We start from the raw sequence: 24,797 nt of genomic DNA on the forward strand, positions 1-24,797 counted from the left end.
CTTCTTATTCCCTCCCATCCTGCAGCTCTGTCTCCTCCATGCCCATGCCCTAGTTTTGAATCCTAGAACCCTAAACCACCCAGAACACTTATCTATCAGTCCTTCAAACCCCATGTTCCCTCAGTTCCCTTGCCATTCATTACCCCCCCCCCCCCCCGCCACATTCTTTAGTACCTCATCCTGGATGTGTTCTGCATCAGGACCCCGGCCACGAGGGTCCCTGCTAGGGTGCAGAGCACTGACAAATTCTCCATAATCAATGACTCCATCTCCATTGGTATCAAAGATACTGGCCACAGCACTCAGCTCCAGCAGACTGGTGGGGAAGCCTGGGGTGGGCACGAGGGATAGGAAAGGGAGAGGTGAGTGGCACATTGTCCCAGGATGGAGCCAGGACTACTGCACCAAAACTCTGAGTTTGATACCCCCAAACTCCCAAGCTGGTGTTAGGGGAATAATGTGATCCATCCATCTGAGAAGAAAACTGGCATCATCTGGTGGGCATCCTTAATTTTAGGAAGCAGATCTCAGAGTACAGAGACAGGAGAAATAGTTCCCCAAGACATCAACTTTTACAGGAGTTGGGTCACTACAAGAAAGCTGGGAAAACTTCAAGAAGGAAATTCTAAAGAAAGAATGATTCTGATTCAGAAGAAATGGGGGAGCTGCCTGAAGAGACAGATGTGTTTACACAGGGGAGTGACCAAGCAACTTATGGTTTTAAAGGCATGTAGAAACAAAGTCAGGTAATAAAAGATGAATTACAAAAAAGTGGCATAATCCTGACAGAACAGTGTCAGATGCCCTAGAGCTCATTATGAGTTAAGGCTTGTACTGAACACTAGCACTAAGCTATGTTGTGGGACGACAGCTGGTCTTGGAGCCAGGAAGATCCAGGATCAAGTCCCACCTCTGACATATTACTGGCTGTATGACCTGGGACAAATCACTTCAGCTCTTGATGCCCCCTTCAGAGGCTGACCTGCAAGAAGAGAGTTTTCCCATCTACAATTCCTTGTAATCACAGGTCTAGTCTGAATTAACGTTGGAGACAAGAGGAAAATTAAATAAGGGTTAAGACTGCTGTTTATAGGGGGCTTTGGTAGAGAAGTGGGAGAATGGTAACAGATGACAAGGAAAAAGCAAAAGCGAAATTAGGTATCTTCTTTTTAAAAAAATAAGGATGATTTTGTTGGGGCAGCTGGATGGTTCAGTGGATTGAGAGTCAGACCTAGAGACTGGAAGTCCCAGGTTCAAATCTGGCCTCAGACACTTCCCAGCTGTGTGACCCTGGGCAAGTCACTTAACCCCAATTGCCTGGCCCTTATTGTGCTTCTGCTTTGGAACCAATACACAGTATTCATTCTAAGACAAAAGGTAAGGATTAAAAAAAAAAAGAATGATTTTGTCCTGCCTTTCCTAGTTCAAAAATCATAAGAACATTATATGCTCCAGTGGACAGAGCTCCAGGCCTGAAACAGGGAAAATGTGTGGGTTCAAATCTAACCTCAAGACATTTCCTAGCTATGTAAACCTGGGCAAGTCACAACCCCAATTGCCTAGTCATTGCTGCTTTTCTGTCTTAGAACTGATACTATGGTGATGGAATACTATTGTGCTCAAAGGAATAATGAATTGGAGGAATTCCATGTGAACTGGAATGACCTCCAGGAACTGATGCAGAGTGAAAGGAACAGAACCAAGAGAACATTGTACACAGAGACTGATACACTGTGGTACAATCGAATGTAATGGACTTCTCCGTTAGTGGCAATGCAGTGATCCTGAACAACTTGGAGGGATCTATGAGAAAGAACACTATCCACATTCAGAGGAAGAACTGTGGGAGCAGAAACACAGAAGAAAAACAACTGTTTGATCACATGGGTCAATGGGGATATGATTGGGGATGCAGACTCTAAATGATCACCCTAGTGCAAATATCAATAATATGGAAATAGGTCTTGATCAATGACACGTAAAACCCAGTGTATTTGCTCATTGGCTTTGGGAGGAGGGGTGGGAGGAGGGAAGGGAAAGAGCATGAATCATGTAACCATGGAAAAATATTCTAAATTAATTAATTAAAGAAACAAAAAAACTGATACCGACAGAAGGTAAAGATAAAAAAAAGATCATTATATGCTCATAGGATTAATTGCATAACCTATGATTAAGCTTATAATCCACATAATCCCATGATTTTTGTACTAAGAAAGGTAGAACAAAAATTATTAGCAGGAAACTGAAACCTGTGATAACTGAGGAGACAGTAGGAGGTCCCTAACTACCCTCAATGAGTTTAAGTTAGCAGGTCCAGAGGAACCACACCCAAGGTGCTGAAAGAACCAGTGGGTGTGACTGCTAAGCCCCCTTCAATCATCTTTGACAAATGAGGTAAATGGGAGAGGTACTGAAGGACTGGTGATGGGGAAATGCCAGTCCCAATTTTTCAAAAAAAGGAAGTCAGTAGAGTGTGCAAACTATAGACCTAATAAGCTCAGTTGTAATTTCTGGGAATATTCTAGAATGTTATGGCATGGGAAATATTTAAAACCACTCTTGAAGTATCCATCACTGTGACTCAGCCTGGCTTCATCAGGAACATATGATGCCAGGCTGAACTCATTCTTTTGTTGGCTGGTGGGTCAAGACAGGTATTTAGCCACGTGGTAGAAAAGATCACTGGACCTGGAGTCAGGAAGAGATGAGTTTAAATTCGGCCTCAAACAATTACTAGTTGTGCGACCTGGGGCAAGTCACTTAACTTTTGCATCAGTTTCTTCATGTGTACAATAAAGATAATGCTACCACTTACCTCCTAAGTTATGAAGATAAAATGAGGTAATTTTGTAAAGCATTCTCTAAACTTTAAAGCATGATATAAAGGCTAGCTATTATTATTATCTGGAAAAGTATCCCATCACAGCTTTATGGACAAGATGGAGAGATATGAGGCAGGTGAAGTCAGTTTAGGGAGAATTGAGAACTGGTTGGAATGATCAGACCCAAAGAAAAACCATCGATAAAAAAGGGGAAAAAGGGGTGTGAAATGCCCCAGCAATCTGTCATCTCCAGCCCTATTCTATTCAACTTTTCTTCCCCAGTGAACTATCCTAGAAGTTGAAAATGTCAACAGAAAGAGAAGATGCTTGTCAAATCTGTAGATTATATGAAACTTGGAGGGATAACTAACACATGGGATGACAGAGGTAGACAAGAGGACAGATTCAAAGAGGTTGTGACAGGATGCATCAATCAAATCTAATAAGATAAGTTTACTAGGGATAAATTAAAAAAAAACAACCAGTAATTCCTCAAGTTCAAGATGGAAGAGATGCATTTAGATAACATTTCTTAATTTAAAGAAAAACAAAACCTAAAGATATTTGTAAAACAAACAAACAAACCAAAAAACTCTAATGGTTTTAGTGGAATGAAAACTTCATAAGAGTGAATAGAGTGACAGAAACAAAAAAATCAATGTAATCCTAAATCTCATTGAGAGGCAATGGAGGCAGAATGGTATAGTGGATAGAGAGCTAGTCTTGAAGTCTGTTGACCTGAATTCTAATCCTGCCTCAAATACTTACTCAATATATGACCTAGGCAAGGCACCTCTTTCAACCTCAGTTTCCTTCATCCATAAAAAGATGATAATAGTACCTACCTCACATAGTTGTTGTGAGGATCAAATAAGATAAACATTTTGCTAACCTTAAGGCACTATCTAATAGCTAATTATTATATTGAACATTGGAGTAGTCAGACCATCTTTAAACTTTTGTGCTCAACTCTGGTGACCGTGTTTCAGAAAGGGTATTGATAAGTTGGAAAACTTATCAATGGATAATGAAGGAACATGGGATGCTGGCTTTGGAGAAGAGAAGACTTAGCAGAGACATAATGATTGTCTTTGCTATTTGAGGGGCTACTCCCTGGAAAGAGATTAGATTTATTCTTCTTAGTGGGCAAAAAACTAATATCAATGGTAGAGCTTGAAAAGAGGCAAATTTAGTCTTGTCTTCAAGGAAAAAAATTCCCCCCAGTGAAAGTTTTCCCAAAATGGAATGAGCTATCTTGGGATTTAGGGGTTAGTCATCCATTGGAGGTCTTTAAGTAGAGGCCAGGTAACCCCTCATCGTGAATGTGGTAGGTAGGATTCCTGTTTAGGTAGGGAGTGGTTTGCATGATCTCAGAGGTCCCTCCTTACTCTGTGACTGCTGTGGTTCTACGATTTGGTAATGGGTTGTGACACCACCAGGCAACTGACATGGGGACACCCACCAGAGAAAACCGGGCATCTTGAGGAATGGAGAACACAAAGGCCAGGAAAGATTGAGTCAGAGGGAGGAGGTAGCTTGGGGGCATGTGGACTGGAGGAGCTTGTATGGCAGTCAAAAGAAAAGACCCACCCTTTTCTCAGAGTGGGTAGGAGTTTTCAGAATTATTTTTGTAGGTTTGTAGGTTTATGGTACAATCGTAACAGCCTGATTCTGGAAAAGTCTTGGAGGAAGAAGTAAGTTGAGAAATGATTCATTCAGGAAAAGTGAGGAAAGTGGGTAGGATACTGGTTGAAATCTCTGGACTCAGAATCTGCCTATCATCTTAGCTCTCTCAGTGATTTGAGAAGTCAAGTTATCTCCTAATAAGGAAGCAGGTGCCATTGGGGAAGGCCAATGATTATTTGTGAACTTTTAGGAGGTTTAGAAGAGAGTGTGACCCTGGTGACTACCAAGACTTCATGGTTTCTTGTGAGAACAGATCCAAAAGGGATCCTAGAACAGATTGGGGTAAGAAAACCTAAGTTCAAATGCTGCCTTAGATGTTTGCTAGCTGTGTGACCCTGGGCAAATTTTCTAACCTCTGTGTGTCCTGGTTTCCTCAAGTATGAGATGGGAATTATAGCAGTTCCTGTCTTGCATAGTTTTTGTGACATTCAAATGAAGTAACATTTTTAAAGCACTTAGCATAATGCCTGGCCTATAGCAGGTGCTATATAGATGCTTATTCCCTTTCCTTCTTGCCCCTCTCCTCCATCTGGCCATTAACCTCTCTGGGCCTCAATTTCCTTATCTGTAAAATGAAGGATTGAACTAGTTGGCCTCTGAGATCTGTTCCTTTTTTAAACTTATAGTGGAGAGACCTAGAATTTATTATGCTAGAGGGCTAGGGATGTCAATCCAGGGAGCAGCAGTCTTAGCAAGTGGCTGGGATGAGATGTGAACCCCAGGGATAAGGAATGATAAAGAGCAAGGATGGGTATCAATATAGAGTAAGTGGCCTAATCCCAGGGGGCAGATGGGAAAGGATATACTTAAGTGAAGAAAAACTCCTTTTCCTCTTAGTCAAGAAATGGGGAATCAAAATATCCCTGTGGTCTGTAGCCTTGGGAAGGCTTCTATTCAGCCCTGCTTTGGTCCTGGGCCCTACTGATGAAAGCAGACTCTAGCCAATAGCCTTGCAGATAGCCAAACCCTTTCTGAATATTGGGTGTAAGAGTCAGTTTTCCTAAGCCAGGATCTGACAAGATCATGGGAAAGCGAGCTGCAACCTGATAGAGCAGTTGATGACCTTCCATGAGAACTGGAGATAATAAGAGCTCATACATACCCTTAGAATGGAACATTTTTGTCATTCCTTGAAACTGCAAGGTGACATCTTTAACTGATGGGGATGCTCTCTTTTTTCTGTGGCTATGGTGCAATGTAATTAATGTAAGGTGTCAGGCTTCCTTGAGAAGAGATAGGAGGAATCTTGGAAGCCTAGAATCCCAGCATCTTAGAATGTTAGAGCCAAAAAAGACCAGTGAGGTTACAAAAAAGAAAGAAAGAAAGAAAGAAAGAAAGAAAGAAAGAAAGAAAGAAAGAAAGAAAGAAAGAAAGAAAGAAAGAAAGAAAGAAAGAAAGAAAGAAAGAAAGAAAGAAAGAAAGAAAGAAAGAAAGAAAGAAAGAAAGAAAGAAAGAAAGAAAGAAAGAAAGAAAGAAAGAAAGAAAGAAAGAAAGAAAGGTGGAGACTTCTACCTGCCCATCAGAGGAAATTAGGATCTTTCAGGGCATCTTGGAGAGTCTAGATGGAGAAGGAGGACTTGCCCTGGAGATGGAAGAGGAGGAACTAGACAAGTTTGGAGAAGAGGTGGCAGTCTCTGCTGAAGAAAAGGATATGGTAGAGGAGAAGGCAGTTTTGCAACTGGCTTTGCATCACTCTCGAGGCAGAGGACATGGAAGTGGTAAAGATGAGAATTCTAAAGCAGCCACTAATGCTTTTTCTGAAGGCAGTGGTGGTGGTGTCAGTAGTGTGAAACTCACTGAAATATCACCTTTGAGCAAGAACCCAATGAACTAAGCTAAGTTTTGGAGACTATTCTTGGGGTCTGATGGTGAGAAGAGAGTATGGACTGGGATTTATTCCTGGAATTCTGATCCTGCCTAGAGTAACACCAAGACATGATTATTACTTTACAGGGGCATCATGCTAAATTAAGTGGCTTTAGCACCCAGTTTGCCCGTATTGCCCACTACCTCAGGACAGTGCTGATGGTACATTTGAGCCAGAGTCACAGCTTGACCCTGGATCTTTGGCCAAACCAAAAAGTGAGGGGTAATGCTGCCCAGTTACTTCACTTTCAGCTATTTGGGTCACTTACCCACATACACTATGGCTGATCTTGGTGATTTCAGATCACTGTGGCCAGATGAACTATATGAACTATATATCAGAAATGGCAAACATGATTTCCAAACCACTGTCAATATATCAATGAAAGATCATGGGGAATGGAAGGGATGACACAGGGGTGGAGAGAGGCAAATATCTTCAAAAAAGAAAATAAAATAAAATTGAAAACTAATGTACAGTGAGCTTAACTTTGATTCCTGGCAAAATCCTAAAATGTATCATTAAAGGGCTGGTTAATGGTGATTAGAGAGAGCCAGTAGGGCTTCATCAAGAATAAGTCACACCAGCCTAACCTTATTTCCTTTTTTGACAGGATTATTAGACTTGCAAATAAGGGGAATGCTATTTACCTAGAGTTTTGCCTCTCATGTTATTCTTGTGGAAAACATAGAGAGATATGGACTATATATTACAATTAGTTGGATTCTCTTTGGATTAACCATTCCAAAGAGAAATCAAGAATACATTCTTAGCTGGGAAGGAGATCTCTCATAGAGATTCTGAGGGCCTTATTTTTAACATTTTAATAAATGAAATTTGGATAAAAGGATAAATGGCATGCATATTAAATTTGCAGATAGTTTAAAGCTAGGAAGGTCCCCTAATGTACTATATAACAGAACCAGAATTCAAAAAGAATTTGATGCACAATTTTGGGCCAAATCTCATGAGCTAAAACGTAATTAACATAAATGTAAAGTATTATACTAGGGTTGAAAAAATCAACTTCATAGAATATAAGAGGGATCGAATGACTTGGCAACAGATTGAAACAAATCTAGGGGTTTTAGTGGACTATAAACTCAATATGAGTCAACAGAATGATGCGGCAGTCGAAAAAACTAATGAGTTCTTAGACAACACCAAGAGAAGTAGAACACCCAGGACTAGGAAGATGATAGTCCTGCCATATCCGGAAGGGTGCTATATATTTGGTTCTAGATCCATTCATGGGCTAGAAGAATCCCCAGAGGTCATATAGTACAAATTCATCATTCTCATCACTTTATAGATGAAAAAACAGAGACTCAAATAGGTTATGTCCAAAGTCACAAAATGAGTGGCATAGGAAAGACATTGAAAAACCAATGAGGGCATTAGGATGGTGAAGGCCACTCTGGCCAGGAGATCATGCTATATAAGGATCAGTTCTAGAAACTATGGATGTTTGGCCTGTTCAAGAGAAGCTGTAGGGCAGGGAGGGGAGAAGGAATCACAGGTGGTGTTCAACTCTTTGAAGGGCTCTCATGTAGTAAAGGTATTAAACTAACTCAGTCTGGCCCCAGAAGGTAGGACTAGGGAGTAATGGGTGGAGTCATAGGAGTGGAAAAAGCATATTTAGGCCTGATGTCATGAATTAGTACCATGAGAATTAGAGTTATCCCAAAGCAGGAGGGGCTGCTTTGAGAAATACTCTTCACTAGAAGTCTCCAAACAGAGGCTGAATGGTTACTTGTGGTTATTTCTGTTGTAGAGAGATTCTTGGTCAGATGTATAACTTTCAACTCTGAGATTCTGGGCTGGGCCCCATGGTTGGGTAAGGTCAAGGGGTGTGGAAAAGTTCCAGTAAAAGCTTGTTAATGACTGATTAAGACAAGTAAGAAGATGAAGCAAAATTGTCTGTACTATTTTGACCTGGCCCTTCTTTTCCCCACCCCTTCCTACCATCCCCCTCTTGCCTTGACCATCCCTCCTTCCCCCAACTCCCTAAGGGTCCTTCTCACTGGAGGCAAGGACGCTGTCGATGAACTCCTGGTGGGTGATTCGTCCATCCTGGTCACGGTCAATGGCACGGAACACATCCAGGAGCCGGGACTTCCTATGGCTGATCCACTGCAAGTAGCGTTTCCTCCATCCACCAAAGTCAAAGTGGGCAAAGGCTGCTTGCTAAGGGAAGGGAGGGAGATATCAGTGTCCAAACCTCTAAACAGTGCCTGGGAAAATGAAGTAGTTGCTTTGGTTAACTTCTTCATAGTCTTCTCTAGCCCTGGGCCATACTCCACAATATATGAGTCCAAACCTTTGAATTACCACAACATTAATATATCTATAGGTGCTCCATCAATGCTCTCAAATTCCATGTTCCAGCATGTAATGTCATGACTAGGGCTTCAAGCCCCAGCAAGCACTGTTGTGTCCAAGGCCAACCTCCCAACATTTTCTGGGGGATTAGCAGCCCTACACCTTGAGATTGACAGCGTCCAATCATTTGCATGCACCCTTTTCTGTCTCCACACACTTGCTCCATCCTTGACTGCATTCCTATTTCTTTCTATTTACACCAGTTGTCCTGGATCCCATCATTCTAGCTCATTAGCTCAGCCTTTCTCACTCCCATTTGGGAAGTCTCTGATTGCTTCTCAGCCAAGCTTTGCCAACAAGGAGTTTCTAGGGAACTCGGATAAAACTCTTTGCTCTCAGGACTGGTCATTATTCACTGTGCCATCTTATGGCCATATATGGCATCAGGGGTGGGATGTGGGATCATGGGACCCAAAAAGGCACTAGAATCAAAGGGGCCCTAGAATTCTAGGTGACCTTAGAAGTATCTAGGAAGAGTCCCAGTCTGGGAAATCAAGGAGGAATATAAAGGAGGTATACAATTAGAGAGCTAAGGAAAAGGTAAGACTATCTGTCTCTAGAAGGAGAGAGGAAGGAGGTGAAAGGGGTTCCAAAGAGTGAGGGAAGAATAAGAGGAATATATTCCGCCCAATCTAGTAGACAAAGGAACAGACAGCTTCTTAGAGAAGTGGACAATAGAGAATGAAAAAGATGACTAAAGCTGCCAAGTTTTTAGTGAGCCCACAGATGGCTTAACCAGAAGGCCACAAAGGACTCAAGGATGGTAACAATGAGTTAGCCAATGGTCCAGAGTGGTACAATGGCTATGGTAAACTGGGTAGTTTAAGGGGTGTGGGAGTTGACAGAAGTTTGACTAGATCAGTGAGTGGTGATGATTAGGATGGTATTGGAGGTCACAGGGGTTAGGGTTGGGGTGAGGTTGGCCAGGATTGTGAGTGGTAGGAAACCAGATAGTAAATAGACACCAGGGGCTAGGGAGAAGGTCAGTGTGGTAGATAAGTGGTGATGGGTTGGACAATAGTTGGGTCCAAAGGGGCTGGAAAAAAAGTTTTTTTTTTCTTTTTCCAAGATGCTAATGACTGACAGTGAGCTAAACAGACCCTGGAACCATGGAGCCAGGAGGGGTTTGACCAGAATAGTGAGCAGTGGTGAGCCAGATAGAACTGAGTCTCACTCAGTGCCCCATGAAGCTGTTCAGCCATGACAATAACCAACAGTGAGACAGATGGTGTAGGGGACCAAGAGTCTTGGAAAGGTTTTGGCCAGGATTATGAGTGGCCGAGTTGGATGACATTGGGGCTCCTGGAAGGGCTTGGTTAGTATACCAACTAGCAGGAAACAGACCCAGAGTAGAAGGGATTATTGATGTTCTGAAAAGAGAAAGTGAGTGGAAAGGTTTCACCAAAGTTTCATGTTCAAAGGAAAGAAGCAGCAGGCCTTCATTAACCTCAGTGAAGCCCAGCAGACTAGAAATCAGCAGGGTTGGATGCTTAAGGTCACAGATCCCCTACTAAGAGGTGAAGAGCAACTGCTGGTGGCAAGGGCTATGGGCAATGTTTCCTCAAAGACAAGGATATCCTTGGGAGAACTTTGAGACAACGTGTGCATTGGGTTGAATGACTTGGATTTTTGAATTGAATTCTGTCTAAGCTATCTACTTTTTCTTATTTTCCTTAGATGGGGGAAAGAGGGAAGGAGCTGTCTAGCACTCACATCCCATGATTTCACCAACAGGTTTCACAATTGGCTAAGAATGAACTGTGATTGGAGAATGGACAAATGATAATGATTCAGGCTATTCATGTTGGCCAGTCTTGAAATAGAAACTGGAAGTTTAAGATTCCATTGTCTCCTGGGCCTAGGAAGGAGAGATAAGTTCCCTTCTGAGAGGGAACCTAGGATAACCAAGCTGGGTCTGTACATCACTTAGGAAGTTTAAGCGCTTTCTATTTTATCTCAATGTTTAGTGAACCTCTTATGGTTTATCATTTTCCAATCCTTATATTCTTTTTTTCTAGGGTAGATAAACTCTAGAAAAATTCTCATATCTTAGACTAGAGCATGCAGAGATAGACAGGAGAAGGAAAAGAGACTGAATGCTAGAAGCACTGGATTCCAAAAATGATGGTGGGGTCAGTGGCAGAAGAATGGGGAAGGGAATTAGGATGACAGGTGACGGAGTCCAAGGAACCAAGTAGTTTCAGGGACCAAAGGAGTTCAGTGCTTTGAGATAGGACTTAATCATAAGGAAAGACTTAGAAAGTCATGAAAGGGGAAGCCTTAGGGCCAAAGAAATGGAATCTCTTGGAAGCAATCTCAGATCAACATGATATAAGGCTGAACTTTTCCCTCTGAGAAGAAGAGAGATAGTGAGTTCCCAGTGACTGAAGTCTTCAAGTGAACTTAAATGACTATTTATTGGAGATGCTGAGGAGAGGAATCTTGGTATAGTCCAAGTTGGACTAGAAACCATCTGATGTCATGCCTGATGCTAAAATTCTGTGCTCGTATGATTCTCTGCTCTCAAGGTGGAGTTGGGAATAGAGGGTGAAGATGAAGATGAAGTTCTACCTCTGATGGGGCTGACCTAGGGGAGAAGAGTCAGTTGGGAGTCAGAGTGGATAGAAAGATGCACTTGGAGTCAAGAAGACCTGATCCTGCCTTAGATATTTAACTAGTTGCATGATCTTGGGGAAGTCATTTAGCCTCCTTTGGCCTCAGTCTTTTCATCTATAAAATGGAGACAATAATAGCACCGACCTCATGAATTTTTTATGTATGTATCAAATAAGGTAATATATGTAAAGCATTTTTCAAATCTTAGAGCTTCATGTACATTTGTATTTCTAAAAATATAGAAATACACCATTTATATACTGGCAGTTATTATTGTTATTGTTATCCTTATTAGTCCAACTCTAAACAAGAATTACCCACTCCATGGGTTGGAGCAGCTGCTGCCCTGAGTCAGAGAAAATGGAATGGAGTAAGATTGGAAAGGGCACAAGCTAGGAGAAAAAGTTATAAGGCTTAGCTCCCAAAACTGATCTAATCATGCAAGAGGCCTCTGGGGGTCTGTTGCACAGCTACAGGTGGGTGGGAAGTGACCAAAGGCAAAGATACTCAGAGAGGACCCTGAGCAAGAAAAGAGACCAGGAAGAAAGAAGTGTTTATCATCCTTTACGCCTAGGACCTGGTCATCATTTCTACCAAGCCAGTGATGGGAAAGCTACGGGTGGACCTCAGAGAAAAGCTCAAATAGAGGCTGTGCTTGGAAAGCTGGGAGTACTTCACGAAGGTGCCAAAGGGGAAAAGTTTTGTGGTTAACTGGGGGTCTGGACCTCAAAAGAGGTTAGGATGAGAGGTGGAGGAAAGGGAAAACTGAATTGGAACATCACCCACTGGCTGATGAACATCCTTCAGATATTGTTCCAGACAGATAGAAAGATGGGCTGGGGTAGGACATCCAAAGCCTGGAGCCACAGTGGATAAAAGAAGTCTCCTCATGCATTAATCTCCCAATGCAGAACAGGCCTGGGGGAAGAAATCTTAAGAGTCAAGGACCAGAAGTACAGACTGAGAGCAATAGCACACGCCGCATGCTGCCAAGGTCCTGGCTTAGGGCTGATACCCAGAGAGGAGCAGGGAAACAGGTTTGGGGAGGGGTGGAGCATCCCACCTTGTCTGGCAACAGAGCTGGCCCCAGTGTCCCTGGGGCTAGGGGGATGGAAGGTAGGCTCTGGCTGTGGGTGGAGAAGGGCCTAGGTCTGCTGTTCCATATGCTATATGTAAACTTGGGAGGGGATCTTGTGTGAGCATTTCCCAGCTCTGAGGCTGGGCGTCCTGGCAGATTCACATCTCTCCTGGCATCAGTGGAGACAGACTAATTGGTGGGAGGGAACATTGGTTCTTGAAGTTGGTGGGAGGATCTGGGAGAAACTCTGACCTCAAAAGAGAAAAGGAAGGCAATTAAGTCTGGGTAAAGGTACAGGCCTGTGGTGAGGTCAGGCCAGAAGTCCAGAAAAAGCAAGGGTCTCACCAGCCCCACCAGCTGAGGAGCTAATATGGCCAGAGCAGGGCAAGGTCAGGAGAAGACTTCCATGTCCTGGGACCAGATGATTCTTTTCCCAAGTGTGTTGTGTGCATGCTTTGCTGGCTACTAAAGAAAGACCTTTAACTATCTGGAAGCTCTTTCAGAAGCCCAACCTCCCTCTAGCAATACACCCAAGGAATGGAAAAGACCATCTGGGACATGATGGCAGCAAGAGAAAGTCTAGAAGAGAACAGATTCTAATAGCTGCCACCAAGACAAGACTGAATAGAAGTAAAAATGGTAGAGAAAAGGATATGAACCCAAGTCCTGGCTTGATCACACACACTGAGACCTCCCTAGATTTTCAGCTGTTTTTTTCTCACCTCCTCCAGGTGCTGGGTAGCAGCCTGTAGCCGGTACTGTCTGTCCAGGGCCTTGAGCCATAGTTGCTGCCAGCGTTGAAGGAGTCGGGCTCCCAGGGGGCTCCGAGGCTGTAGCTCCAGGAGTGGTACCAGGGGGCCTGGTGGGGCCTTTCCTGTACCTCTCCTCCCTGGGGCGAAGGTGGTGAGGAGATGGAGGGAAAGGAGATGTTATCATACTGGGAACCAGCAGGGCAGTGGGGGTAGAGTGAGCCCTCAGTCTGCCTAAGTAAGCCCCTTTTCCCCATACAGAGTGGGATGAAAGGTATAAGAAACCTTCAGAAAAGAGGCAGTTCCCCAGGGAAAAACTCCCACCTTAATTTATAGGCTCTGTTCATGAGGACTCTAAGTCAGAAAGGGACATGGCAGTAGTTAGACACTCAGAGAAGAGTGGTAGGTTTCAGGGTAGAAGGGTATTGGTGCCACTAGCAAGGTAGGAGGGTATTGGTGCCACTGGCAAGGTAGGAGGGTATTGGTGCCACTGTCAAGGTAGAAGGGTATTGGTGCCACTGGCAAGGTAGGAGGGTATTGGTGCCACTGGCAAGGTAGGAGGGTATTGGTGCCACTGTCAAGGTAGAAGGGTATTGGTGCCACTGGCAAGGTAGGAGGGTATTGGTGCCACTGGCAAGGTAGGAGGGTATTGGTGCCACTGTCAAGGTAGGAGGGTATTGGTGCCACTGGCAAGGTAGGAGGGTATTGGTGCCACTGTCAAGGTAGAAGGGTATTGGTGCCACTGGCAAGGTAGGAGAGTATTGGTGCCACTGGCAAGGTAGGAGGGTATTGGTGCCACTGTCAAGGTAGAAGGGTATTGGTGCCACTGGCAAGGTAGGTGGGTAGTAGTGCCATTGTCAAGGTAGAAGAGTATTGGTGCCATTGTCAAAGTAGAAGGGTATTGGTGCCACTAGCCAGATGAGAGTCACTCAAGAAGTCATGTCAGGGGGAGGGTTCTCACTTGGTGGAGGTTGTGGGGGTACTGGTGGTGATGGCTCCAGCCTCCTCTTGCAACTTCTCATGGCTGCCTCTACCTCTTGCTGCTTTCTGCTCAGTTCTTCAGTGAATTCCTATATATGTGTAGAAGGGGCCCAGGAGAAGTCACAAGGCATTCCCTTCTAAATAGGAGTGTTCCAGGAGGGGAGGAGAGGGCCATGGGGATGGGAGAAACTTCCATCTCTTGAACACATCCCACAGAAACCTTTTAGGAAAAGGGGAGGCTATTCCAGGGCCCAGATGAGAGCTCCCAGAAAGGTCTGGGGAAGGACCCTCACCATGTGCTGGCTTGACAGATCTGCCAGCAACTGGATGTCCTCAGGCAGGGGTTCCTGGTCTCGAAGGCTCAATGCCTCCTCAGCAGAGGCAATCCAGTCCAGTAGGCGGGCCAGCTCCTCCCGCTCAGTTGCCATAGTGGCAAGCTGGTCAGCTACCCGTTGGCCCTGTTGCTGTGCCCAGCCTAGCACCTGTATTCAGGAGCAATGGAAGAGAGCAGGGTCAAAAAGGGAGAGGCTAAGGGATTAACTGTGGGCAAGAGTTTCAGTTATGGTCAGAAATGGGCCAAGCCAGAATCTGGCATGAGATAGGAGATCCTGGCCTGAGTGAAGATCAGCTTGTAGAGCAAGGGAGTCACCCCACATCTCTACAAGATGGAAGGACCTCTCCATATAAGGACGCTTTCTGAGGGAATCCCTCTAGGGTATGATTTCTTAGCTTGGGACTGATTAATTTATTTTATTTTATTTTTGAACTTATTTTTTAAATTGAAAATTTTTATTTAATTAATTTAGAATCTTTTTCCATGGTTACATGATTCATGTTCTTTCCCTCCCCTCCTCCCCCCTACCCCCTATAGCTGATGTGCAATTCCACTGGGTTTTGCATGTATCATTGATTTTGAACTTATTTTAACAAGTATTGTGATAAATGTATTTTAATATAATTGGTTTTCTCCATAATCCTATGTACTGTATTTTATGCATTTTAAAACATGATTCTGAGAAGGAGTCCATAGGCTTCTAAGCCTGCCTATGAATGCCAAAGGGGTCCATTACCCAAACAAGGTGAAGAAGCCCTATCCTAGGTCTTCCCTCCCAAGGTTGGAAGAGGTGAGGCATGTGACATGAGGACTAGCTTTATGTACTCAGTGGGCTATGACACACCCTTGACTCATTCATATTGAGCTACTTGCCTACCAAAACTACCAGATCTTTTTTATACAAACTATTGTCTAGCTCTACCTCCCTCATTCTCTATTTGTAAATGGAAGAAGAAAAATCGGATTTTGGCAGACATGGAAAACCTGCTTGTATTTCCTCATTATTTCCTTGGGGGAGATATTAGATAGCCAGTTATGGAATCACAGACTCTCTGAGTTGGAAGGGACCTTAGAGGGCTTCTAGTCCAAGCAATACCTGACCAAGGGGTGAGGAGAGGGACTATGGGATCTGTAATCAGGTTGACTCATTTGGAGGATGAATTTAAGGGGTTTAGGTAAGGAAATGATGTAGGATTGAGGTAATCAGGGCTGAGGATTACAGGATTCCTCTACTCTATCTGCAGGCTCTTGGCTGTCCCATCAACATTGGACACATACAACCTATCCAAAATGGAGGTGTTGTGGGGACCTATGAGGGCTGTAAGATTTATAGAGTTTTCTACGATAAGGCTGAGGAGAAGAGAGTTGTGGGGTTTGAGGTTTGGGGTCAAGAGTTAGGGTGGGAGTTCATGCTATAGGTCTGAATGCTGTGGGTTGAAAGACTGGGAAAGGGGTGGGAAGGGTTTAGGCTATGGGACCACTCACTTCATGGAAGCGACTGGAGATGTTGCTGAGCCAGGAGCGGACCGGGATGACAGCATCAGGATGGCAGCTACTCAGAATCTCTTCTCCCAGGGATGTGATACAGTCCAGCTCCAGCTGCTGGCACTGCAGACTTTGCAGCAGCTCCTGTAAGTCCAGCCCAGGTCAGCCCATTGCCTATCAGATTGGCCGTGAGGCCCTTCTTGCCAAAGAGTTGGGAGATGGGGATGATGGAGAATGAGTAGAAAAATGAATTGAGGATGGAGTTAAGGAATGAACAGAATATGGAATAGAGGATTTGGTTGGACCTGGAGATAGGGTTCTGGAATGCAGTTGGGAATAGGGGTGGGCATTTAGACTGAGGAAGGGATTAGGTTAGAGGGGAGGGGAGTTGAGGAAAATGAACTGGTGACAAGGATGGGGATAGGAGTGGACTTTAGGAATTAGGGAAGGGAGGCTAGATCTTGTTTGGGGATAGAAGAAAGGATGGACTGGAGATCTGACCTGGAGCTGGTTCTGATAGTCCTCAGTGGCTCCCTCCTCCTCTGGGAAAGGTCCTAGTTTGAGAGTTTTCTCAGCTTCAGATAGATGTTCCAGGAAACCTTGAATCAACCTGTGGAACTCCTCAGCCTGAGAATGAGGAGTGGGCATGAGTGGGGAATGTTAGGAGCACTCAAGTAAGCAGTCAGGCTCCCTGCCCTTTAACCCCTCTCTGTTTCCAGCTCTCTGATCATACAAATACAGTATTCTTTACATTCCCTCACCTATCCCCCAACCTAGAGTGATTCAGTTATCCAAGTCCCCTGAAAGGTCCTGGAGCAGAAGCAGGAGCCGAGATTACCTCCCTTTCCCCTCTTTGAGGGTTCTGTCCCCACCTGGCGCAAGGCTTCCTCAAGCCTTGCCTGGCGAGCCAGAGAAAGGTGGCACACAAGCTCCCATCGCTGTCCCAGTTCCTCCATTTGTCGATGTAGCCATTGGGAATCAGCACTGCTGCTGGCCTGGGTCAGCTCCCGGATGGAGCGCCGAAGGAGGCGGACACAGCCTGCTCTTCTGCCCAGCTCCTTCTGGAACACCTAGGGGAAGGAGGAAGAAAGCTCTGTTATGTTTGGGAACTTTAAGCTGTCTCTGGGAGCTAGCTGAGCTAAATGACACTGATTTAGAAGGTGGTGAGAGCCTTGGTGCTGTCTGGTTCAAGTTTGAGAGGTTGGAAGAACAATCAGTGATTGCCTAGGAATGGAGACAAAGTGCTCTGAAGCCCCGCCAGCCTACAAGGAGTCAAGACTATCTAGGTGGGCTGATCCCAAACCGACACTGAAGGGATTGGGAGTTTGGATGGAGAGCCAACTCCATTCTTTTCTAGATCAAGAGGCAACTGATGGTCCAGTGAAAATCACCTTTGAACTGGGGAACTATAGCTGTCCAAAACAAACAAACAAAAAAGGGCTTGTTGGCTCTGGGATGGTCAGTTTTCTTTTATCCACCCGTGTATTTTTTCTCAATCTATATATTATCTTCCTCCTTGAATAATCTTGGCTGGTGTAGAGGTGACAGGCAGAAGGGAAAGAGGGAACCAGACTTGGGTCTTTGAAACTAGTATTCTCTACATTATACTGAGCTCATGCGGTTGGGCAGGAAAGCCAGATGAAGCTGACCTTGTGTTGGTCCAGGAGACGGTTAACTAGGTCACGGTCCCCTGCCACAGGCCCCTCCTCGGCCAGCTGAGGCTCAGCCTGGTACAGCCAATCCATGAGTGCAGGAAGGGCATCTGCAAAGCGGCCAGAGAACAGCAGGGCCTCTTCCAGGGCGTGCTGTCTGCAGAGATCGGGGAAGAGGTTAGTACAGGACTCCGTCATGTAGGAGATACAAGAGAGACTGATAGACTGAGGAAGACTAGGTAGTACAGAGAGAAGAAGGAAGAGAAAAAAAAGAAAGTGGCAAGAGGCCGAAGGGAACACTAACACTCACACACACCACACATACTCACACAAACTCCAGCTGAGAATGGGAAGTTTTTGACATGAAACTAAAGACTTTAGGGATGCTAGTTGGGTTTTCATCACTGCCATCAGCTGAAGACAGACTTTTCAGAAAAGGAGGGTCATTGTGTTTTTTTCTTTTTCTTCTTTTAAAATTTAATTAATCATTTAATTACAAATTATATGTTATAACAAATTTCCACATGTTTTCCTCAGTTATATAATCAAACTTATCTCCCTCCCTCCCTTTCCTTCTCTCTCTCAGTGCTGGCAGGCAATTTGATCTGGGTTATACAAGTATTATCATGCATAATATATAATAAGGTAGATTTGGAAAGCAAATAGCCAGCTAAGAAAATGAGGTCAAGAAAATGGGTTTTCTGATATTGTTTTTCTAATTTGTTTTCTTTCTTCTTTCTTTCTTCTTGTGAATAATCCTCTAGAAATGTACTTTAATGGCAACTTGGGTGACAGGTCCTGGGTTCAAATCTAGCCTGACACTTCTTAGGTCTGTGATCCTGGGCAAGTCACTTAATTTGACCCCAATTGCCTACTCTTTACTATTCTTATGCCTTGGAACTGATACTTAGTGTCAATTCTAAGAGAATTTAACCTTTACGGTTAAAAAAAAAAAGTACTCTGTGCTCTGGCAGTATAACCTACGCAATATTCCAAAACATTTTTGTCTGGATTTTCTGATCATACTTCTATCATCAGTGATTATTTTTATTGTATTATGATCTTATAAATATGGAATTAAATATTTCTGCCTGTCCAAATTTATTTATATATAAGGGGTGAAATGATGGATCTAAGTAGTCAAGAACCAATTTTATGACCTCCCCAATTTGCTGATATTAATGGACATAAGCCTTTGCTTAGAACCATGCTGACAAGGCTATGGCACCTGAGGACCTGAGCACATTTTTTTCACTTCAACCATTCCTCTGCCCTGTAGCCCAATGGGAACACTTCCTCCCTCCCCTGTCTAGGGTAAAGCATGGGGCTCACATGCGGCATGAGGGTTGCAGTTTGGACAGTCAATCTCTAAAAGGTTTGCCATCACTGTTCTAGGTTATAATTGTTAAATGCATCTTTACTTCTAATATACTTTTAAAATTATTAATTTTGTCTGAAGGACATGTGATCGTCTTTCTTTTATTAATATGCTTTCTATCCCAACTTTAACACACACAAAATACTAAATAATGATAGCTAGGATTATATAGTGCTTTAAGGTGTGTAATTTCTGTTTTACACTATTTACCTATAATTTTTCAATTTCCTTGACCTTTTCCTCGTTCAAGAGTGTCATTCTGGCTTTGTCCCCTCTGCCTCATTCTACCTTTTTTGCTAGACTCCTTCCCCCCCTTTAAAAAAAAAATTGAAAATATCTCTCCGTAACCTTTTCCCGCTCCCACCACACCCATTTGTATCGTTCAGTTGCTAATGAAACAGATCAGTGGATTTTGTTGTTCTGTTTTCTCCCTATGGTGATTATTCAGGTATCTTGACTAGCGATAATCATTTATTTTAATGCCAATCTCAGTTTCCCTGGAACTGCACTTTCCTGGCATCTTTTACCTATCTGATCTGACTGCTCTTTTTGTCTCCTTTCCAAATTCCTCATTCAATCTTTCACCTCCTAAGCCTAGATGGGAGTCCCACAAGCTCTCCCTCTTCTTGTTCTCTCTATATTCTTTTCTCTCCCTTGGTGATCTCATCTTTCCTGACTTTATATATTTTTTTCTATGAAGATGACTTCCAAATCTATACCTAAACATACTCCATCTCTTAATTCCTAGCATTTTCACTGGTTGTCCTCTCAAGACCAGAACAGTCTTCTTCATTTCTAGATTCCCAAAAGCTTCTTTCCCTGCTAAAAATTCCACCAATAACAAGCTTTCCCCTATGTCCCCTTAATGCTAATGTCTTAAGTCTGAGATTACTTCTAATTTATCCTGTGTGTATATTGTTTGTCCAGAGTTGTTTGCATATTGTCTGCCCTATTAGACTCTGAAAACCCCAATGGGGTACCAAAGAGTTGGACAAGACCAGGAACAGCTGAACACAATTAGACTCTGGGCTACTTGAGAACAGGGACAGTTTCCACCCTCCCCCCCCTTTCTTTGTATCTCCAGCAATTAACACAGTGCCTGGAACATAGTAAGAGCTAAATAAATGGTGTTCTGTTTATTATTCTGTTTTCTCCCTATGGTGATTACTCAGAGATCTTGACTCGCTATAAATTGCTGATTTTAGTGCCAATCTTGGTTTCTCTGAAACTGCACTCTCTTGGTACCTCTTATCAATCTGATCTGACTGTTCTTTTGGTCTCCTTTCCAGATTCCTTACTCAATCTCCCACCTCCTAAGTCTGGATGTCCCCCACATTCTGTCTTGGACCCTTTTTTCATTTCTCTCTACCTTCTCTTCTCTCCCTCGATGATCTTGTCTTCTATGGACTTCAGTTGACTGCATAGCCAGTCATAATTTTTCTCTGGAAATTCCAGTCCTGTACCAAATGTCCACTAGATCTCTTGGATTCCCCAATCAGTATCTCAGACTTATTATTCCTGCTCCCCACTTCTCCTCAAACTCTCCCTTCTTCCAAACTCCCTATTTCTGTGGGGTGTCCTACCATTCATCTCATGATTCAGAAATCATCTTTGACTTTTCCCTGCCATAGCTGATCAGATTTTCCTATCAATCACCTTCTCTCTACAAAAACGGCCGCCCTCTCTTCCCCACCAGTCCAAGACTTCCTCACCTCTTTCTTGGAATATTCCAATAGCCTCTTTACTTCTAATCTCTTTTTCCCTTCTTGAATTCATCCTTTACACAATTACCAAAATAATCTTCCTAGAGTTCCATTCTGACCACATTATTCTTCTAATTTTTTTTTTCTTGTAGCTCCCTATTGACTCTAGGATAAAATACAAAGCCTGCCTGTTATGTAAGGTTTTCTGTAGTCTGGCTGGCTCCTACTTCAAAGGCCTTTCTTCCCTTATTTCCCCTTCACTTATACTGCATTCCAACAAAACCCAACTACTAGGTAGTCCCGGAACTTGATATTCCACCCTCCCTTTGTGCATTTACACAAGCCCTTCCCCATGCCTGGAATGTATTCCCTCTTCATCTCTACCTCTTAAAATTCTTCTTATCGCAAAAGGCCCAGTTTAGTGAAGACTTCCATGATGCCTCCAGTTTTAAATGTGCCTTATATTATAGTTTCCTTTTGTACTTGGTTACATTCTCCTCCATAACCCAATTAGAAGGTAAGTTACTTGAAGGCAAGGAACCTAGATAACCCTTTTAAGGAGCTTTGAAGTGAAAGGAAGGCAAAAAATAAATAAATAAATAAAACCTTGGGAGAAAGATCATGGAAAAAAAAAGAATTGGGCATGTTTGCAGGCATTAGGGAAGGAGTCAGTAGATTGAGAGAAACATTAAAAATGGAAAAGAGAGAAGGAATGATCATTAGAACAAGCTATTGGAAAAGATGTAAAGGAATGAAATGGAGGGTAGAATTAGTGGAATTGACCTTGACAAGGAGAAGGGCCACCTCCTCCTCTGAACCTGGAGCTGAGGAGGAGGAGGAAGAGGCGGATGATTGAAGATATGAGAGAATTTGAGATAGATGGCCTTGATTTTCTCCATGAGGACTCCTGTTGAGAGATGGAGTGGAGGTGGTGTCCCATTATGTCTTCAGAAGAAAAGATATGAAGATTTGAAACAGCCACTATTAGGAATGTGATAAAGTTATTCTAGGAAGAAGAAAAAGATTTCTGGGTAGCAATTTTGCCCAACTGAGATTAGATCAAAGAAATAGTTTAGTCCTCCCTGATACTTGCTCATACAATCAACCACTCCCAATATCAACTATTCCTCTAGTGGTAATTATTGTGGGATTTCCAATGGGATGGCAACATCTGCTCTAATTCTCTGCTTCCTAATGTTATAGCATCTTAATCCTCTGACACTGGTCAGGCAGAAAAGAAAAAGATTGAGAGCTGCATTATTACTAGTCTGCCTATATAAAAGTAAGAGTTAGTGCTACTGATCCCAATCCTGGCCAGACAACAACATTTGTTCAGTTCTTGAGTCCACAATTTAGGTGAGATAAAGTGGTCCAGGGATAACTAGGTGGCTCAATGTATAGAACCTGAGATCATATCTGGCTTCAGACATTCACCAGCTGTGTGAGTTAACAAGTCAGTTAACCCTCTTTGTCTCAATACCCCCATTTATAAAATGAGTGGAGAAGTAAATGGCAAACCATTCTAGTATCTTGACACAAATGAGGTCATGAAGAGTGGAACACAACTGAACAAAGTGGTCCAGGGAAGGATGACTAAAATGATGTGTAGCCTAGGGACCAGCCCATTGAGGATCATCTAATTTCTGTGTAGCATTTTTGTCCCCCAAAGATTAGAAAACATGAATTTGTAGTAGACCCAGTTGGGATGGTTGCATTACTTTCTTTAGCAACATAGGAGTATAAATCAGAGAATGTAAATAGTGGAAGTAATTCAGAATTAGTGGCATATGGATGATAGAAGGACAAAAGGGAATGGAGGATATTGAATACTTGAGCTGGTTAACTAGAGGGTCACTGGCAAAATAGAGAGAGACAAATGGACTGGAGGCTCTGATGAGTATGAAGACAGACTAGGCTTAGGAGAAACAAGGTCAAAAGAGAGAATGATAACTCGAGGTTCTGAGCAAAAAAAAAAAAATTCAAGACTTAAGATCATGGTGGTGACATGGATAAGAGTGATGGTTAGTTCCAAGGTGCCCCGTAGTAGGCTAGAGTGGTATGAAGATATAGTTTATGGGACCTATGGAAGCTGATGAGCAAGGAAGCCAGGGTGTTTAAAGAGACATGATCAAAAGGGCATAGAGACTCACTATGGATCTATGTCATCTTGGAGGGAGGTACCAGGGTTCTGCCCTTGACCCTATTCTGTCCAACACTTAAATCAATGATTTGATGTTATGATTCTCAAATTTTCCGAAGACATAAAACTAGGAGAGAGAGCAGAGTCAGAATCCTGAAAGATGGGTCAGATCTGATAAGATGAAAAGAACTTTTCAAATATTTCAAGGTCCTGTGACAGAATCATAGTGTGGGTTGGGAATGTGTTAGAAGGAATTCTTGTTCAGGTCTCGGTTGGACTAGATAGTCTCTAAGGTATCTGCCAACTCTGAGGCTCTATGACTTTCCTGACTGGTAAAGATTTCCTTAGGTTGTCTTTGAAATGTTGCTATGATCTGGAAAAAAAAAGCCACCATCTTATGATCAATTCAGCGTATGGCATTTCTGAACTTGGGCTGGTTGGTCCTCAGACAATAGGCATGCAGCTCATCATCAGACTTTTCCAGCATGGGGTAAATTTGTCAGAGCCTGTGACCTACTGTTCAGAGTCTTTGAGAACTCAAGGCCACCTTCACAACCAAGATAAGTCATGAAAAAAACTTTCAACGAAGAAGATGAAATTTAATAGGAATAAATGTATGATAGTGTGCCTAGGTACGGGATATTAACTGTAATTATAGGTTTGGGGAGATATGGCAAGGAAACAGGTCCTGTGAAGATGATCTAGGGGTCTTAGTGAATTTATAATCTGTGAGAGTTGGAAGTGTGATGAACATGGCTATATGGAAGTTACTGCCATAGGTGACTGTCTACTCTGGATGGGCAAAACTAGACTCTATTTGAAACTATGGTCTCATTAGCAATTGCTCCCTGTATGTGTACATACTCTGTGTGAAGGGAGATGAAGAAAATGGCCAGAGACATGGACCAACATCAACAGTTAAGTAAGCATTTCTCCATAGTTCATGGTGTCCACTCAGAGACGGGTTCCTAAGGGCAGTGCTATGGGGCTCCCAGCTATTCTATGCCTCCAAAACTCTTGGCCTTTATCCCCAACAACTCCTCACACCTCTGACTCTCACTAAACAACCTACTTACATGAATTAACACGTCCTCCACTCACCCACAACCGATCAACTCTGCTTTCACCAAAGTAATCATTCACCAGCAGCCTTCCTCCTCCCTCATACTTGCCCATGCAATCAACTACTCCCATTATTAACTCTTCTCCAAGAGGTGATAATTATTGTGGGAGGGATTTCCCCTCTTCAGTGGGATGGCAGCACCTTTTCCAATTCTCTACCTCCTAGTGACAATCTCCTGACCCTGGATGGGCAGAGAAGAAAAAAGATTGATGGCGACATTCATAATCGGGCTGCATGAATAAAAGCAAGAGTTAGCCCGGCCGATTTCTGCCCTGGTCAGATAACATCTGAAGGGCTGTGTCCAATTCTGGACTCTGCAATTTAGGAGAGAAAAACTGGTCCAGAGAAGAGTGACTAGGATGATGAATGAGCCCTACTAAGGATAGATAAGCTGAAGGAAGTCTGGAGAAAAGACTGTTTTCAAGCTTTGGAAAGGATAGAATATGGAAGGGGAAGCAAGGCAAACTTGTTCTGCTTGGTCTCAGAAGGCAAAATTAGGGGTGAAGCAGAAAATGCAGAGATTTAAATGCCATGTAAGGAAACCTCCAACACTGAGAACTGCTTCTAGATAGAATAGGCTGCTTTGGAAGGTGGACGGTTGTCCATCATTGGAAGTCTTCAAGCAGAGGTGGAGTGACCATGTGTTAAAGACATTGTAGAGAGGGGCTGCTGCTTAGGGAAGGGCTGGATTAAATCCTCTTGGGGGTCCCTTCCAACTCAGATCCTATGAGCAGAAAGAGAAGTGGGCAGGCAGCCCATGGGATGAGAATGAGAGGCTGAGGGAGGGACATGATGAAG

General features: G+C 43.3%; 1 protein-coding gene across 3 annotated transcripts in view; it reads right to left on the minus strand.

The window, feature by feature from the left end:
* LOC103106059 (microtubule-actin cross-linking factor 1, isoforms 6/7-like) overlaps positions 1-24,797 on the minus strand; it is a 105,658-nt gene that overhangs the window by 17,878 nt on the left and 62,983 nt on the right. For all 3 annotated transcript variants that reach the window (XM_007488707.3, XM_007488706.3, XM_007488709.3), the window contains 9 exons: positions 17,653-17,812; positions 16,876-17,073; positions 16,505-16,630; positions 16,004-16,147; positions 14,478-14,666; positions 14,165-14,273; positions 13,177-13,343; positions 8,403-8,565; positions 175-329 (listed from right to left, as the gene is read on the minus strand). In XM_007488707.3, the coding sequence (XP_007488769.2) occupies positions 175-329; positions 8,403-8,565; positions 13,177-13,343; positions 14,165-14,273; positions 14,478-14,666; positions 16,004-16,147; positions 16,505-16,630; positions 16,876-17,073; positions 17,653-17,812 (1,411 nt within the window). The remainder of the gene's footprint in view (positions 1-174; positions 330-8,402; positions 8,566-13,176; positions 13,344-14,164; positions 14,274-14,477; positions 14,667-16,003; positions 16,148-16,504; positions 16,631-16,875; positions 17,074-17,652; positions 17,813-24,797) is intronic.

The sequence above is a fragment of the Monodelphis domestica genome, chromosome 3 (assembly GCF_027887165.1).
Source record: "Monodelphis domestica isolate mMonDom1 chromosome 3, mMonDom1.pri, whole genome shotgun sequence".
Classification (NCBI taxonomy): domain Eukaryota; kingdom Metazoa; phylum Chordata; class Mammalia; order Didelphimorphia; family Didelphidae; genus Monodelphis; species Monodelphis domestica.